The following is a 15,598-nucleotide window of genomic DNA, read 5'->3' as shown; positions in this document are numbered from 1 at the left end:
CCTGCTGTGGAGAGGATGCTGTGAAAATGGCTGCTCACAGAGTGCCAATAAACCTTGAGGGTGGCGTCAGGGCTCGGAGCTGGGAAGCTAAAAATAAACGCTGGAAGAAAGCAGCGCAGTTCACTTTAATAACTGTCTATGTGTTGAGCGTTGCTTTCATTGCTCTTTGTGGCACACACACGCACACGTATGCTAAACTGATAGCACAGGAAGTCGAATAGACGATTTCATTGAAAAGCCCCGCTGCCAGCATTCACTGTCTTGGGAGAGGAGGGAAATGGAAACCAGATGTCTGAGATCCACCGTGAATAAGTCAAAGCTCTCAGACTATGTCAGTTCCCCCTCTTCCCATTGGTGGACTGAAACTTTTCTGCGCTGTCATCAGTAATGTCTATAATACTCCCTCCCTGTGGACATCTCTCACAGTCTTGGCTGCAGCTCTGAATTGGAGACTCCGGGAAAGAAGCTTCACTGTTCCAGTAGATGATCATTTTCAGTATTCCTTAGATTTCAAACCTCACCACATTCCTCAAATTTCAGGGTAACTTCCCATATCCCAGGACTCAGTCGGGTGGCAAATCTCTCAGCGCTCCTTTGTGGATAGATTGCTTTCTCTTGCTTGAGAAAATAACAAGCTATAGAGTAATGACTTAACAAGCAACAGGATAATGGCTTCAGCATGTGCAGTGCTGTGTGCGTGTGTCTCTGTGCGTGCATAGATTTGGGATTGAGCGAGTGCTTGCTTATTGGCCTGTGTGTATCAATTGTTTGGGAACCAACTGTGCAGAATCAACCGCTCCTCTGTGTGGTTGGTGGAGTTGTTTGAAAGTTGGACTGCTGATGAATAGATCGTTCTTGTCCTGGTCTGGAGCCTCCAGCCTTTGGGGATTCAGCAGCCCTCGGCATGTCACAATGACAGGACAGTCTGTGGGGTGTCGGTGGGAGTGTCGGGTGTTTTCCATCATAAACAGCTGCTGCATAGGCCTCCCACGCAGCAGACAAGTTCTCAGTGTGTGTGTGTGTGTTTGCCTGTGCTCACCTATGTCTGCATGTGTTTATCTGAAGATGCCTGAGATGTAGAATTGAGGAATGATCGATGACAATATGACAGCTGTTGCATGTAATCTCTGCGTGAGTGTGTGCGCACACGAGCAACATGGTGGCTGTTTACTGTCTCAGGGAAGTGTTTGGATGCCACGCATCTGTTCCCAGGGTGCACTGCCTCCGGCTTTGACTTTCTTTGATCTCCGTCTTGAACAAATGGGAAACCTTGGATATCTTCCACTTTAGCAGTGACAAACCAAACTCCCATTCCTGCTCCAAACAGGTCTGTTTCTCATGCTGGTGTGGTTTATGAGGGTGTTCATGGGAAATGACATGCCACAGACACTATCATGACTCAATTAGCAGCTTTCCTCCGGATAGTGACATTCAAGTGTACAACACATTTAGACATGGCATGAGCTGGCATGCCCGGGTAAGCATATCTCACTTTCACACAGAGCTTTCTAAGCTCAACAAATCAAAATCTTGAAAAGTTAGAAGCAAGCGGGGAGGCAATCTGTTTCCCAGCACACCGCCAGATTCTGTTTACACACGGTTACACAGTGACATGTTCAAACGTGTGGGCACAAATCTACATTACCTCTTTCATAATACTCTTTTAAGGCCTCGGGCAACAGCTCAACGTCGTCTTGAACTTTTTCTGGGAAAGTATGCTCAGGTGCACTCTCCTGTAGCAAACAGGTGATATTTCCTCCTCCGGCAGGTGGAGAGGGTTATTAAGTATGATCCTAACAGTTAGTGATAACTTTGTACAGTTTTAGAAAAGAGTCATAATGGGCAGTATCTGCACTTCTGCTAAGAATGAAATGTGATATATTCATGTTCCCTCTGGAAAATGCTTATAATAAGTCTGAACAACCCTCACCTTTGGATCATTATGCCAAAATTACAAAACAAGGAAAAAAAACTATGTCGCCTACTTGGAGTTCCGTGCTAGCAAGCAAAGTTAGCTTTCCTACATGTGGACAGGATAGCATGTTAATGTTAACTTTAAGCTTGAAGCACCACTATGATCGTAGCAGTCTCTCAGAGACTCGAGCTGGCTGTTGGCCAAGTAGCAACCTCAACCTATTTATTGGTAGGGGTGTGGTTGCTTTGAATAACAGGTGGATGCCAGGACAGGTGTCAGTCCTGCTAGCTCTTTGCTAAGCTTCCCTGCAGCTGGTTCGAGTCATTTTACTGGAAATACTGACTATGTTTTTTGATGGAACTACTATAGCTTGCCTTGTGGTTATTTGTACTAAGAGACAATTCAAGAAGTAATAATTTAGCACTCATTGCTTTCTTCAAAAAACTGAAGTCCCAGCTTCAAAGTGGTTGTCCACAAACCAATGGGTGACGTCATAGGCATCCATCTTTTCTATACAGCCTACGCTGTAGACTTGTCCTTGTTTAGTTGCGAGACCTGGTTTTATTTTTCATGTTATGGTAGAGGAAGCTCTGCTTTGGCTGCTCTTGTGTCAAGTAGGCATGCTTCTCCGTGGCTTGCTGAGATGTCACACAGGAATTTGGGAGTAATGATTTTTTTTTTACTAAAAGCTAGGTCAGGATACTCTCAGAGAATCTCTGGCTTCCTGTTCCAATGTATAACTGAGGTCTACTTTCTCCCTCCATCTCCCCTCCGACCCCATCAGCCACAGTGCAAGCCAGTACCCAGAAGGACACATGGAGGCAAGGCAAAGAGCTCAGGCGCCGTCCATCCTTCTACCTCTCCCCCTTCTCCCCTCTTTCTCGCTATGCTTCTCACTGGCATCGAATCTGCAGCAACACATGTCTCTGATCAAGTCCAGCCTGCGTCATCAGTTAGTAAACTCCAGGCTCCAGGAAAACCAACAGAGAGCACATTCATAGCCGGCGACCCTGTGACTGAGTGTGTGATTCATTACTCTTTAATATGCACCCCCTACCCCCATCCCCCAACCCACCCAACCACTTCTCCAATCCAGCCTTGGGGCAACTCCACAGCCTGATCAAATCCATCATTAAGCATACTTGTGGTGTTACCGCTGTTGGCCTTCTTATTTACCAGATGCAGCGGTTGCGTCTCTGGCCTGTTTGCAGCTCAGCGGAGAGGAATTAGCTTTGCATTCTGACATTTGCATCACTAGTCCAAACTCTGATTGTATTAAGAGTGAGACAACAGAACTCCAAGGAGACCTCTGAGGGAGAGAAGAAAAAAAAACTCCCACCAAATGTTAGGCAACGTTAACATTCAAGAGCAATAAAGTGCTCTTTAAGCAAGGTGATAGACACCGAGAGGTGCTAATTTTGCTGGAGGAAGCCGAGAGAGTAACACGTGAGGTGAGAGGTTTTGGGGGAGTATACCTAGCAAAACTGAGCAGTCTTTTTATTCTTAAGAGTAGAAGAACGAGTGTCGCTTTGTTCCCATTCCCACAGACACACCAGTAATGAGGTTATCTTTCACAGCTGGGGTTCTCAAAGTGCAGTGGCCACGCCAACGGTGACCAATACTGACATTTAATATTAAACTCGAGTGTAACAATTAAAGAATACTCTACTGTATTTTCTACCATAATACATGTTTTCATATGATTTCATTTTCCTGTGTGCCTCTCAAATCAGTCGATGGCTGCCTAAATCACAACTTTGAGAATCCCAGTTTTACACATGCAGTTCCAGGATAAAACACTTTATTTGGACTTGTCCACTGGTGATACTCATCCTACTGTCAAGTGACTGTAACATCTCAAGTGTGACATGCTAACTATGCATATTCGATGTCAGTGTTATGGGTTATCCAGAGGGGCAGTAAGCATCAGACTAAGCAACAGTCTGGAGCTAAAGTGGGTGTCTGAAGGCCTCTTCCTGGGAGACTTCTCTACGGGTCTTGTGTGTCATGAGTGCAGGATGAGTCCTGTTTATGAGATGCTGACAGCTCCTTCCTGTCTCCCAGACCATGAGCCCTAACTGCTGCTGCACTGAAGGCCACTCTTTAGTTCCTGGCCACCCAACTCCACCCCAAAAAGTTGGCTGCGAGAGCAACCATGGGTGGGACAGCTGATGGGGGGGATGGGACACAGCGCTGGCACTGGCAAACTGCAGCAGCCAAAAAAGAAAAAGAAAAAAAAACACCACATGAGCACTTTAGCTTCTCGACCCAGGGCTGCTTTTTTGGGTAAAGTAGGCCAATGTAAACTCCCACTTCCTGTCCGCCTCGTCTCAGAGGGGGAGAGATGATCCTCCTGTGAAGAGGGAAAGGGCTGCTACTCTGTAGGGACCATTTCCACTTACTACTCGCACACACACACACACACACACACACACACATAAATAGACATACAGCAGTAGAGGCAGGCAGAGAGTGAGTGGGAGAGCGCGAGCGAGTGAGCGAGGAATACACAAACACAGTGGGGTTCAGGAATGTTAAACACATGCTTTATGGCATAAATAGCAGCCACTTTTGGTAAATTACAGTGAGTGCTCTGGCACTGTAAAGCACACAGCAGGAAAACGTTCTCAGATTTCAGATCCAGGCCTCCACTCTCCCCCGAGGAACAAGGGAAGGGGAGCATGTTGTGTTTTTAATTCTCTATAAAAAGGCAGAAAGAAGTACAAAAACTTGTGATGCAGCAAAGAATTGAAATGAGCCTGTGTTTTTACAGGAAATGTATAAGGCTTCGCACTATCTGGGAAAAGTCTGACCTAGTTATAAAGGATAGAGGAAAGCCAGATTTGTCCAAGGTTCAAAACATTTAGCAAATAAATAAATAAATAAATAAAACTAGAAAGGCCTTTGCTTTTTCTGAACACACATATCATATATCGTTGCATTATCCTATAAATCTTAGATGATGAGAAATATGACCGAGATTAAAATCATCAGGAAAAGCCAATCAAAAGCAAACCTGAGGATAATGTCTAATTTGGAGACTTGTTTCAATTGTGTCTGCTGCCAGAGCTAACACCCTGACCTCGGGACATACCAGCTGACATCATCAAAATAGTTTGAGCTAACATCCAACAGCTGATCTTTTAATAGTGCTTTTATCCAAGAGCACAATAACTAAGACACACGAGAACATGAGGGCAAAAGGAGCCACAATCAGCCACATCCTTTAACAAAATCCTCACATTATTTGCATGTTTGAGGTTGTTTGTGTTTGTCCACAAATGTTTAAGAATTTGCATAAGCAATCTCATTTGAGGATTGCGTGAGGTGAGTCACCGTTACATGCTGCAGAAGGCGTCCTGGCTGGTAGCTGACTCAAAAGGAAATAGGGAACTTTGCCGTGGAACACCTTACCTCACTCTGCGTTGGCCCAGCTGGCTCAGCCCACGCACACCAACTCCAACTAACTGGCTGACTGCTGGCTTGACTAGTGGCCTGACTTACTGACTGTGAGCACGAGAGACATGGGAACTAAAGCTAAACAGTTTCTGACTCACTGTCTAGGCAGAGGAAGAGGAGAATGTAATTCTCTCCCCAGAGAGGGAACAATATATTTACAATGCAATCAAGCAGTAATAAGAAATCCCCTATAAGGTCACTTTTAAAAAGGTAGGTGAGCACATATGAATTAAATCTTCAGTCTTGGGCTGGACAGGAGGGGGAAAGAGAAGTTGACTTTTTTGCTCGAGTTCTTTTAACTGTACACTCACATATCCAGTAATGTTTGCACAGTGACAGCGAGAAGTAAATGGCAGGTGCAAACTGGAAGCAGGTGCATTCAGTTGTTCCCATCCATCATCAGCACAGTGTGTTCACCTGCACATCTGCAGTTCAGTTTCAACATCCTGGTCATTTCGCTCACTAATTACAAGGCGCTGAGCAGAAATTTCCCAGTTAATGATCAAACAGACTTTCATGAACCAACACTTCTCAGCCGCGCTCGTTTCGTCGCATCGAAGCGGAGATAAAACAGTCGGTTCGCAAGTTTTAATAAACATAAATTACTTTATTGAATGAAAAGATATCAGCTGCGACATACAGGGAATAGGAAGTGAACACACAAGCATAGCACAAAAATATGACATAACGCATCACTTGCACATTGCACTATTAAACACTGCCATAAAATGTTCAGGAAAGTTTAAAAAAAATTCATCTTTGCATTGTCCATTTACAGGGTCCTCATTACATCATAGGCAAGCACGTCTCCATGCTGTAAACTATAAAATTCTTTGGTCCCAGCCTTTTTGCATTTTAAACCTTTATAGAACTAATTTCTAATAATACTGCAATCATTTTTTAAAGCCATGACTACTAAATGAGGTAAACACACAAGGCACATTTTGGTTTCAAAAATAAGATAATTTCAAGGCATGTATTTATTTGAGTTGTATGGCTTTGGCTGACATTATTAACACTGTGGTAACCTAGAATGCATGGCAGAGCTGCACAGTGAAACTCCTTTGGAAAATAACAGACAAAACGGCTTTTCCTATCTCCTAAACACATCAGATTAAAGAGAAGGTTTGGATGTAGCCAAAATAGAGGCTTAAAATGATCCCCCAACTGGTGAAGAAAACACTAACTGGTGCCATTCTTTTGTGATGACATGCTTCCTCTTTTTTCTTAAGCAAACCAAGGACAGTGGAAGTCACCTGCTATCAACCAGCGAAGGTCAGGGCTGTAGCACCTGTTAGCACCTCGTCTATCTACACCGCAGTACCGAGGACAGCTGTGTGTGCACTCAATTGTGTGTGTGTGTGTGTGTTTTGAGACACGCTAAGAGATTTATTCCACCCACGCACCCCTACCTCTGAGCAGCTGTGTCTCGGCCATGATCCTGAGCTGACCGGCACCAGGACAGAGACGGGAAAGAACACCTCTTAACCCAATGAGTTCACTACATATTTGGTGTTTGGAATGGGCACAATAGCAACATAGGAGCTGATATCAAGTGAGTGTCTGCATAGTGCAGTTCAGGTTTGGTCCAGCCTCAAGACCTTGGACTATATTTAAAAAGAAAAAAAAATCAGCTTGTCAGCTGTTTTTTTTTTTAATGGTGAAAAAGAGGCTTGTAAAGTCAGATCCATAATGAGGTTTAATTCCATCCAGGTCTCATAAAGCAGGCCATTTCATGCTCTTTGTGGCCTTATAGGTCCTCAACAGGGCAACCGGGCTTGTGAAAACCTCTTCTCCATGGCTGCAAACCCTCCTGAGCTCTGAGTGGGTCCCCTCTGCCTCCCTTCAGGCCGTCTCACACCGAAGTGGAGCAGCACCCCGAGGAACTGTGTTTCTGCAGCAGTGACATGCGGCTGAAGGTGCGAGAGCACACGTTACACTGGTACTTCTTCACCTCGGCGTGGGTCTGCAGATGAGCCCGTAGATTGGAGCGGTCGGCGAAGGCCCGGTTGCAGTGGGGGCAGGAAAATGGGCGCTCACCTGCAGGGAAAAGTTTGGAAACATATGACTTCACTGGAACTTCCCTCTAGATGTGACTAAAAATCCCATACAGGGACACAACTCGAGCATTGCTGAGTTCACAAGAGCTTTCCACTAACACCTCACACACAGCAGTCACATTGTGAAGATAATAAAGAATCACATGGTAGACCGGTGGGGTCAGAGACTGACTGAATTAGCATGATTTAATCAGGGCCAAATGAGATTACGCTAACAAGTTGCTGCAGGTACTAAGTGCTCAGTGATAGCAGGGAGCCCTCAGGCTTTCCTTAAACCTTTTGTCCCTCCATTCTGCCATGATAACCAACAGTAGTGGTAAGATAATTAGCAGACGAGTCATTGTTGCCGAGACATTAAACACAATGTGTAATCAATGAGTGCAAGGTCTACAGAGGGCTTCCCTGTGTGATAATGTCTGCTGATTGAGTGTTAAGCTCATCACATTGATTGCCATGGATATCCTGCTGCCTCATACACAGTCTGAATGATAAGGGAGTGACCTGCTGACTAACAATGATGTCAACTCATACGCAGAGCTACAAATTTTCAGTAACACCGATTTCTTCATTCATGTGTCAACAATCCATTGGAGAGTTGCCAGATACCATAGAGTGTTGCACAATACGTGTGAAAATGGGTCTTACCTGTATGTGTGCGGATGTGACCGCGCAGCAGCCACGGCCTGGAGAAAGCCTTCCCGCAGGTGGTGCAAACGCAGGGCAAAGTGTGTGAGCGGATGTGCATCTTCAGAGCCCCCAGGCTGGTGTACTCTTTGGGGCAGTGTTTGCAGAGGAAAGCTGGCCTGGTAGCTGTGGCAGGGGTCTCTCTCTCTTCTTCCTCCTCTGGGGGACTGATATGAGCCATGACTCCTGTGCATTTCATCCGCTGGCGAGGGCCATACGTGTGCACGGGTTCAGGACTAGGGGGGTCTGAGGTGCGCCCCTCATCTTCCTCTCCACTGCTGCTGGCATTGCTGCTGAGGCTGGATGGGGAGCTGAGGTCCAGGGGCCCTGTGTTGGCAGAGGGCTCTGTTTGGGAGGCTGGCAGGTAAAGGGTGGGGAGAACACTCAGATCCCACACCAAACCTGTGGTGAAGCAGGTGGCAGTGGTGTTGACTGATGAGAGATCAGCAAGAGTATAATTCTCCAAACAAATGTCTGTTAAGGAAAGAGGATGATTTTACAGCCAGTGTTAGAAAGCTTACAAAAGTTAAATATTAAGCTTGTAAATGCATTACTGAAATCTAAAAGTAAATCCATCTCTGAAAACGATTTTATCTATTCTCATGGACTGCATGAATTCTTTTCTTGACTGATTTAGGTTCTGCGTTCTTCTTGGGGTTTTTTTTTCCTCATGATTTACTGAGTATAAAGTTAGAGCCATGGGAAGGCTCTGTGGCCGCTTCCTCCCACGTATTCACAAGGGCTTGTAACATGAATGGAGCTCTGTCTGGGTGCAGGAAGGGGGGTAAAGTGCATCTAACGGGTCCCAACTTGAACGGGGAATAGACTGGTTTGTAGTCGGACCAGACTTACAACACATTTAGAAAATGTTCTAACATTCGACTTGAACTTTACTTCAACAGTTAGAAAAAGGGACAGTTTCATGCCTCATTTGCGACGCTTATGTAAGGATGCTTTCATAATTCATTGAAGGGATAAACAACTTCGTAACTCACCGTTCTGGCATTCCAGTTCACTGTAGTTTGGCTTTTGCTTAGCGAAGTATTTCTTGACCAAGAAAGATCGAGGCATTGTCCTTCTTTGAGGGTGTAGCAACTGTGCGTTAAAGTATCCTGTGGTCACGGCGCACAGTTTCTAGAAGACGAAAAAGTCGCTTATAATCTTGGTCTGCGGATCCGTGGGAAACAGAAAAAAAGTCCTCTAACAGCCCCAAAAGTTAAAGTGGAACTTTAGCAAAAAGTCATATGTACAGCTTTCATGAAGAGTCTCTAAATACTGGCCTCTGTTCTGAAATACTCTGACACAGGCAAGTAGGGGTGTGCTCACCCCGAGGGCCCTCCCCACCTTCCCACCTCACATATCGCCGCGCAAGTGCTCAGAAAGAAGCCTTCACGCTCAACACACTTTACGACAACAAAAACATGAGCCTCACAGCCTTTCCACAGGAATCCAGCGGTGCTGAGCCGCAGACAAGAAAAGGTGAAGGAACCATAGCGAATTGTTTTATTGACATGCATGTAAATGGCAGCTTGGGTGACTGTGGCTCTCTGTGGTGCAATGATGCAGATTCTTAGAGGTGTGATGACAATTTGCTCACTATTAAGCTCATATAATTATAGATACAGAAGGATATAAACATCTGACCACATATAAACGTAATAATAACACCGCAACAATAATTCCAAGCAAACGAAAGCGTGAGAATAACCATATGCTGATTTGAAAACACACTGGCTGCTATTGTGAAACGACATCATGACTTGGTTTAAAGTGTCATCGGACTTTCCATTTTAATAAAGCTGCAGCTTGATATAGAATAAGCTATATGCCAGTTTATCAATTTATGGGCCGTAGATCAACGTCAGCAGAGTAACGGCACCATCTCCTGGAAGAAAGGAAGTAAAATTATGTGACCATTCACGCCATGTGAAACCACGTTGCTGTCAAAGCTGTCTTCTTGCGTCCAAGCTATGTCACCCGTGAAATAGCTTTAAACAAACTAAGAAGAAGGTTGTGCACGTTTGAACAGCAAACTTGATATAGTAATCCACGATTTAAAAACAAGATGATACTGATAACAGAACACACAATAACACAAAACAACAGATTCATGAATGACATATGATAAACAAGTAGTAATAATCAGTTTGTCCTACTGGTAGGTAGAAATCCTGGAGTAAAACATAGTCTACTGATTTTTAAAAGAAAAAAAAAGAACACTGAAATTGAATATACCTGACAGATTTAAACATACGTCCATACAGTGATTTTTTGTGTACATTTCACGCACGTGTTTGTCCTTCACATCACGGACAATTAGCCGATCATGGATGTCCACAAAGTACTCCTGTGAAGCAGCACACACACATATAAAAGTGAGCATGGATTCTTAGTGTTTCAAAAAAAGCTCTATGCCTTTGGAGTTCAGCTTTAGTATAGGATCTAGTTAAATTTCAGACTTAGACACGTTCACAAAAGATACAGTATTTTTCGTACACGTGTTAATTCAACTGCGATTGAAATAGGTTATTGAAAGTTAAATAGTTGTTTATTTATTTAGGCCTATTTATTTAATGAAACACCCAGTCATATGGAACAATGGCAAGCGATGTTAAGATTGCGTTAACCTCCCTTACTATTTTAGCAAACCAATAGGTGGAGACATAACACCAATATTTGTCCAGTTCTGTGGTGCCTGAAAATACTAAGCGTGTTTCCGCTGATGTAAAAATGCCTTATTCCCGTGCAAAACATGTTTTTGCCGCAAAAAGTCAAATTTTCGTGTTATTACTTCACAATATCGACTAAAAACCTCGACATTTTAAGCCATTTTCTCAATTTCGAGTTATTTTATTAGACGTTTGAATTATTGAGCAGAGTTTTTGCGATAATAACCCGAAATGCCAGCGCCCTGTAAGTTTATTTAATCATGCGGCAAAATACACAAAGTTACGTTGGTATAATTCGTATTGAAGTGATTTACAAGTGATTTACAAGCTGAATAGACCGAACAACAAACGTAAACGTTACATTAAAAAAAATTAGGGGAATTATCTTGACAAAAACGTTTCATCTTTGACTAAACTCAAATCAAAACGACAAGCTCACTCCTGGCCTCTGATTGGTGATCTGCTCCTGGTGGGATATGGGCGGGTCTGGTATTAAGCGATCGGTTGAATATTTGAAATCCAAAACAACAGTCGCGTTGAGGTGCATTGTAGCATTTATAGGCTTATTTTGAATATATGAACCCGACTGAAAGTCCATAATGATCTGCGAGTCAAACTGAAAAAGCGCAGGTAAGGTCGCTGCAGAGCTGCTCTCATAGGCTGTATAATGTAGACGGCAAAATAGATAACCTACATTTCAATTGTTGTCATAAAACTACATTTCGTTCGCTTGTTATTGCGTTGGACTGATAGGCACTGCTGGCCGTCTAAGGTCCTTTGATTTGATTTGATACGATATAATCTCGTGTCATTGTAAATGAGGACGCCGAGTGAGCAAAAGACATGAATCAATATACAACAAATGCATCTGATACTGAATTCAGGCAGTGAGAAGAGATGGAAATATGATTCAATTATAATATCTGCAGTGTTTTAATTTCCATGCATTTATACAAAAATATGAGATAAATCTTTATGAGTTAAGTGCCGTAGCTTCCCACTGGTCAGATGTTTGATGAAAAGAGCCCCTCCCCCATGTATCTAGAAACAGATGGACACTAACAATGAAATTCTTGGGGAGTGGGCATTCTTATTCAAACCAGCAAACTACTAAAAATTTCATTGGACATCCCAGTCAGCTGACCTGAGACTGCGTGAATCTGTTAAAAGTAATATGGTAAAAGGGATCTCATGGCATCACCCACTCCCAAACAGTGAGGGAGGGATCAAGGACTGTGTTGAATTAAATCAGGAAGTGATGATATTTTATTCTTTTTGATTTTTTTTCTTGCCCACAGCAGCTGAAGAGCATTGTAATACCCGAGCACCGTGCAGAACAAAGAAGAGTGACTAGAATAGACATGTTCAGAACAATCACGCGTATGCTTTTTGGAAGAGAGGAGGAGACCCCCGAAGATGTCAAGGCTGGAGACACGATGGAGGAAGGGTGGCATGTTGTCACTCATCAAGGTCGGTCATGCAGCGTCTGTCAGTAATATAACATATTAAAACAGTGACATATTTTACATCATTCCAACAGGCTAACACAAAAATGGTCAAAGAAACTTAAAGATATTAAACTTCTTTCATATATTTATATGTGTGTGTGTGTGTGTGTGTGTGTGTGTGTGTGTGAGAACTGCGATTCAGTAGCTCATCTGTCAGTTATTTAGTCTGTGAACTGCACACCATATTGAGTGTTTGTTTTTGCACGCAAGTACAATGCTTCGTATACACTGGGTTATTACCCAGTCATATAACTGAGGTCAACTTCCGTCTTCACAGAGGCAGGTTCAGCAGAAAACCAGGATGCAATGTTGACTGACAGTCAACCATCCAGCTCTGTTCCTCAAGGAACAGACATGGAAACTGACTGGTAAGGCCATCGCATGCTTTTGTTTTTTTGTTTCTGTATTATATTTAAAGTTAAAATACTTTAATAAATGGACCTATTATGCTAATCTCTAGTTCCATAATTATATTCTTTGACTTTAGTAAAGTGATTCACAATTCAAAGTAATCCTTTATTTATCCTATACTGGGTCTGATGCAGCCCCTTTACACCCTCTTTTTAAGACATCTTTGCTCTGATTGGCTGCCTCATGTAAACAGGGTTCGTACGGGTGCTTGAAATCCTGGAAAGTGCTTGAATTCTAATGTCGTCTTTTCAAGGTTTGGAAAGTGCTTGAATTTCAGATGTGGTGCTTAAAAGTGCTTGAAAATGTAACTGTATTTCATTCACAATAAATAGCTATCTGATTGAATTGTTTTCTTATCAGATAGAGAAATAAAATGAGTTGCAAAAAAAGCAAAAGCAAAATTTCCCCGCCTGGGCTGCCTTGCGTCTGTTTCAATATAGAGCCCGCCCTCCCTCGGACAGTCGGGGATGAGTGCGCTAACATACCTGTAGGTTGCTGTTTTAATGCTTTTAATGTTTTTAATGATGGAAAACAACAATGGCGGAGCTTAAATAATTTTCCAGTCGCGCGCCTCCTATTTGCATGATAGGTGAGTCCTAGTAAATAATTTGGGCATCTTTCTTCGCCTTTGACAATAATTCTGATGGCAAAAGAACCAAACATGCTATTTTTTAAAAAAATTATGATTATTATTTTGCTAGCTATCAAACTCGCTGGAGAAATGATTGAAATGCACTTAGTGTGATGCAGTATGGCAGCGCTATTACGAATATGCTGTGAACTTAGCTAATATTACTTAGCAGTAATATGAGTTAATTTACTCAAGTGAAAGCTTTAAACATTAGCCCGATACATAACTAGCTGAATAAAACAGTGGCGCGCATTACTCGGGAAGAAACGGTAAAACTGCGTTTTTTATGGAGAGCGCTAGCAAACACGCTTTGCTTGTGAGTGAAAAAGAAAAAAACACTCCTTGCCTATTGGTGGAAAAATGTACCATGTCGACCAATCAAAAATGATACGGCAACATGTGGTATTTGGTTGTTTGGGAAGAGAGGGAAGAGAGAGCGATAAAGAGAGAGAGTTTTGATACGTGAGAGATTTGTGACGTTTATCGTGTCTAGAGTCTCAAGTTAGTGTGTTGTCTTGTGTAGTTAGTGTGTAGTGTAGTCGTTTTGTTTTGTGTGTCAGTTCTACTAGTGAACGTTACAGTTGCTGCAAAAAGCCACCAAAGGCAGATTGCAGTGTAAACGCTGAGTGACACACCTGCTGTCAGACCTGCAGGTTTATCCCTGTGCTGTTCTCATGTGTTATAGTGGACACTAACTATTTTTGGAGTTGCATAAATAATTTGTGTGCCTTCTTATTTGATGCAGCACAGCTGATTGTTCTGTAAATAGTTTTGAATGGTTATATAAAAAACGTCTGAGCCTTGGCTGCATTTTTAGGTAAATAGTACTATATAACTTTGTTGTTTGCAAAACTTGTTCATATTTTTTAAAAATGTCAAATTTCTATTTGCATTTCAAGTTATGAAAATGATTCCTTAAACATGCTTGTGGTTTTTACAGTCAAAAATATCACTTTCTACTTGTATTTTAAATTTTGTCTGAATTTAGATAAATTGTGCTGACACATTATGTCAAAATGAGATAATAACAGATTGGCAAGATAAACAGTTTTTAATGGTGAAATATAGAGGCCAAATCAAAAGTAGTCAAAAATGGCCAATTATACCCTGGACCCCAGAGGGTTACCGGCTAAAAGCAAAGTTGTCACCAAGTACTGTTTATATTTGTGTGTATTGCTGCAGCTTTTTTGCATATTAATTTGGTGCCTTTGGGTGAAATAATGGTAATATCAGTGATCCATATGGTCACAAAGAATAGCCACTTGTTTCTGTGCTACCAAAGTTCCCTGGCTTTCATTCAAAATGTGTTTATTGCCACCTACACATTAAAATACTTAAACAGTCAGTGCTGTTCTCCATGCCTGTCTGACTTGATGTTATTAGCACAAACACTTTAAAGGTGATCATTTAGGACTTCAGGAATAATACAGACAGCAATGTAGTTAGCAATAAAACGGTTTTATTGGGAAATAACTTAAAAAAACAAACATCTGTCTCCTATTTTTTGTCACACAGGAAAGAAGCATCAATATATCTAGACTTATTTCTTTATTTTTCGCTTTTCTTTTTTTCAACAGGAGAAGAATATCTCTAACAAGTTGATTTGTTCACATTTGCACATCTTAATTTTTAAGTGAAATGTGCATTTTGAGTTTATACACTAAGTATATAAGGTGACTGTTCCTTTTGCAGTATTTTTGTGTTGTGCGTTTTTCTATGTCCTAACAAAGGGGGAGCTAAGGTGTCTTTTCACATGGTCTTACTGAGGTGATGCAAATTGAAACATGCATTCTCATTTTTTTTTTTTTGGCGGGGCGGTGCGGCGGGGGGGTACTGGAAAAGCTTAAAAACGGATCTTGAAAGTGCTTAAAAAGTGCTTGAATTTGACCCTGAAAAAAGCGTACGAACCCTGTGTAAACAAAGTTTTGAATAGTCTGTAGGTGGGGCATCTGTGCTGATAGCCAGAGTTTTGTGTCTGAGATGACCATATTATGAATATCTGCTGTCACTGACGTACAGAGATTCAGAGGAAACTGAAAGAAGTCCAGTCCATTTTTTTTATAAAGCACATTTAAAACAACAAAGATGACCAAAGTGGTGCACATGAAACGGGACAATAAAATAAGAGATACAGCATACTCACACACACACACCCATGCCCACACACATTAGTAAAGAGATCCAAAGAATCACAAAAATACAAAAGCCTAAATACCTAAGCTCTCACTCTGGTTTGAAAGCCGAAGAGCAGACCTCAGTGA

General features: G+C 42.3%; 2 protein-coding genes across 3 annotated transcripts in view; one reads left to right on the top strand and one right to left on the bottom strand.

The window, feature by feature from the left end:
• Positions 1 to 5,960: 5,960 nt before the first annotated feature.
• Positions 5,961 to 9,440, bottom strand: snai1a (snail family zinc finger 1a). Its single transcript, XM_031733037.2, has 3 exons — positions 9,114 to 9,440; positions 8,080 to 8,592; positions 5,961 to 7,414 (listed from the first exon to the last, which is right to left on the bottom strand). The coding sequence occupies exons 1-3, from the start codon at positions 9,187 to 9,189 to the stop codon at positions 7,230 to 7,232; spliced, it is 774 nt and encodes a 257-aa protein (XP_031588897.1). The 5' UTR covers positions 9,190 to 9,440; the 3' UTR covers positions 5,961 to 7,229.
• Positions 9,441 to 11,240: 1,800 nt separating this feature from the next.
• Positions 11,241 to 15,598, top strand: part of tp53inp2 (tumor protein p53 inducible nuclear protein 2) — a 5,156-nt gene continuing 798 nt past the window's right edge. Inside the window, exons 1-3 of one of the 2 annotated variants that reach the window (XM_039611874.1) lie at positions 11,241 to 11,417; positions 12,089 to 12,257; positions 12,573 to 12,663. In XM_039611874.1, the coding sequence (XP_039467808.1) occupies positions 12,149 to 12,257; positions 12,573 to 12,663 (200 nt within the window). In that variant the 5' untranslated portion in view covers positions 11,241 to 11,417; positions 12,089 to 12,148. Of the gene's footprint in view, positions 11,418 to 12,085; positions 12,258 to 12,572; positions 12,664 to 15,598 lie in introns of both variants that reach the window. The other variant, XM_039611873.1, reaches the window with a different exon arrangement.

The sequence above is a fragment of the Oreochromis aureus genome, linkage group 5 (genome assembly GCF_013358895.1).
Source record: "Oreochromis aureus strain Israel breed Guangdong linkage group 5, ZZ_aureus, whole genome shotgun sequence".
NCBI classification, from domain to species: Eukaryota; Metazoa; Chordata; class Actinopteri; order Cichliformes; family Cichlidae; genus Oreochromis; species Oreochromis aureus.
This window is presented reverse-complemented; position numbering and strand designations above follow the sequence as displayed.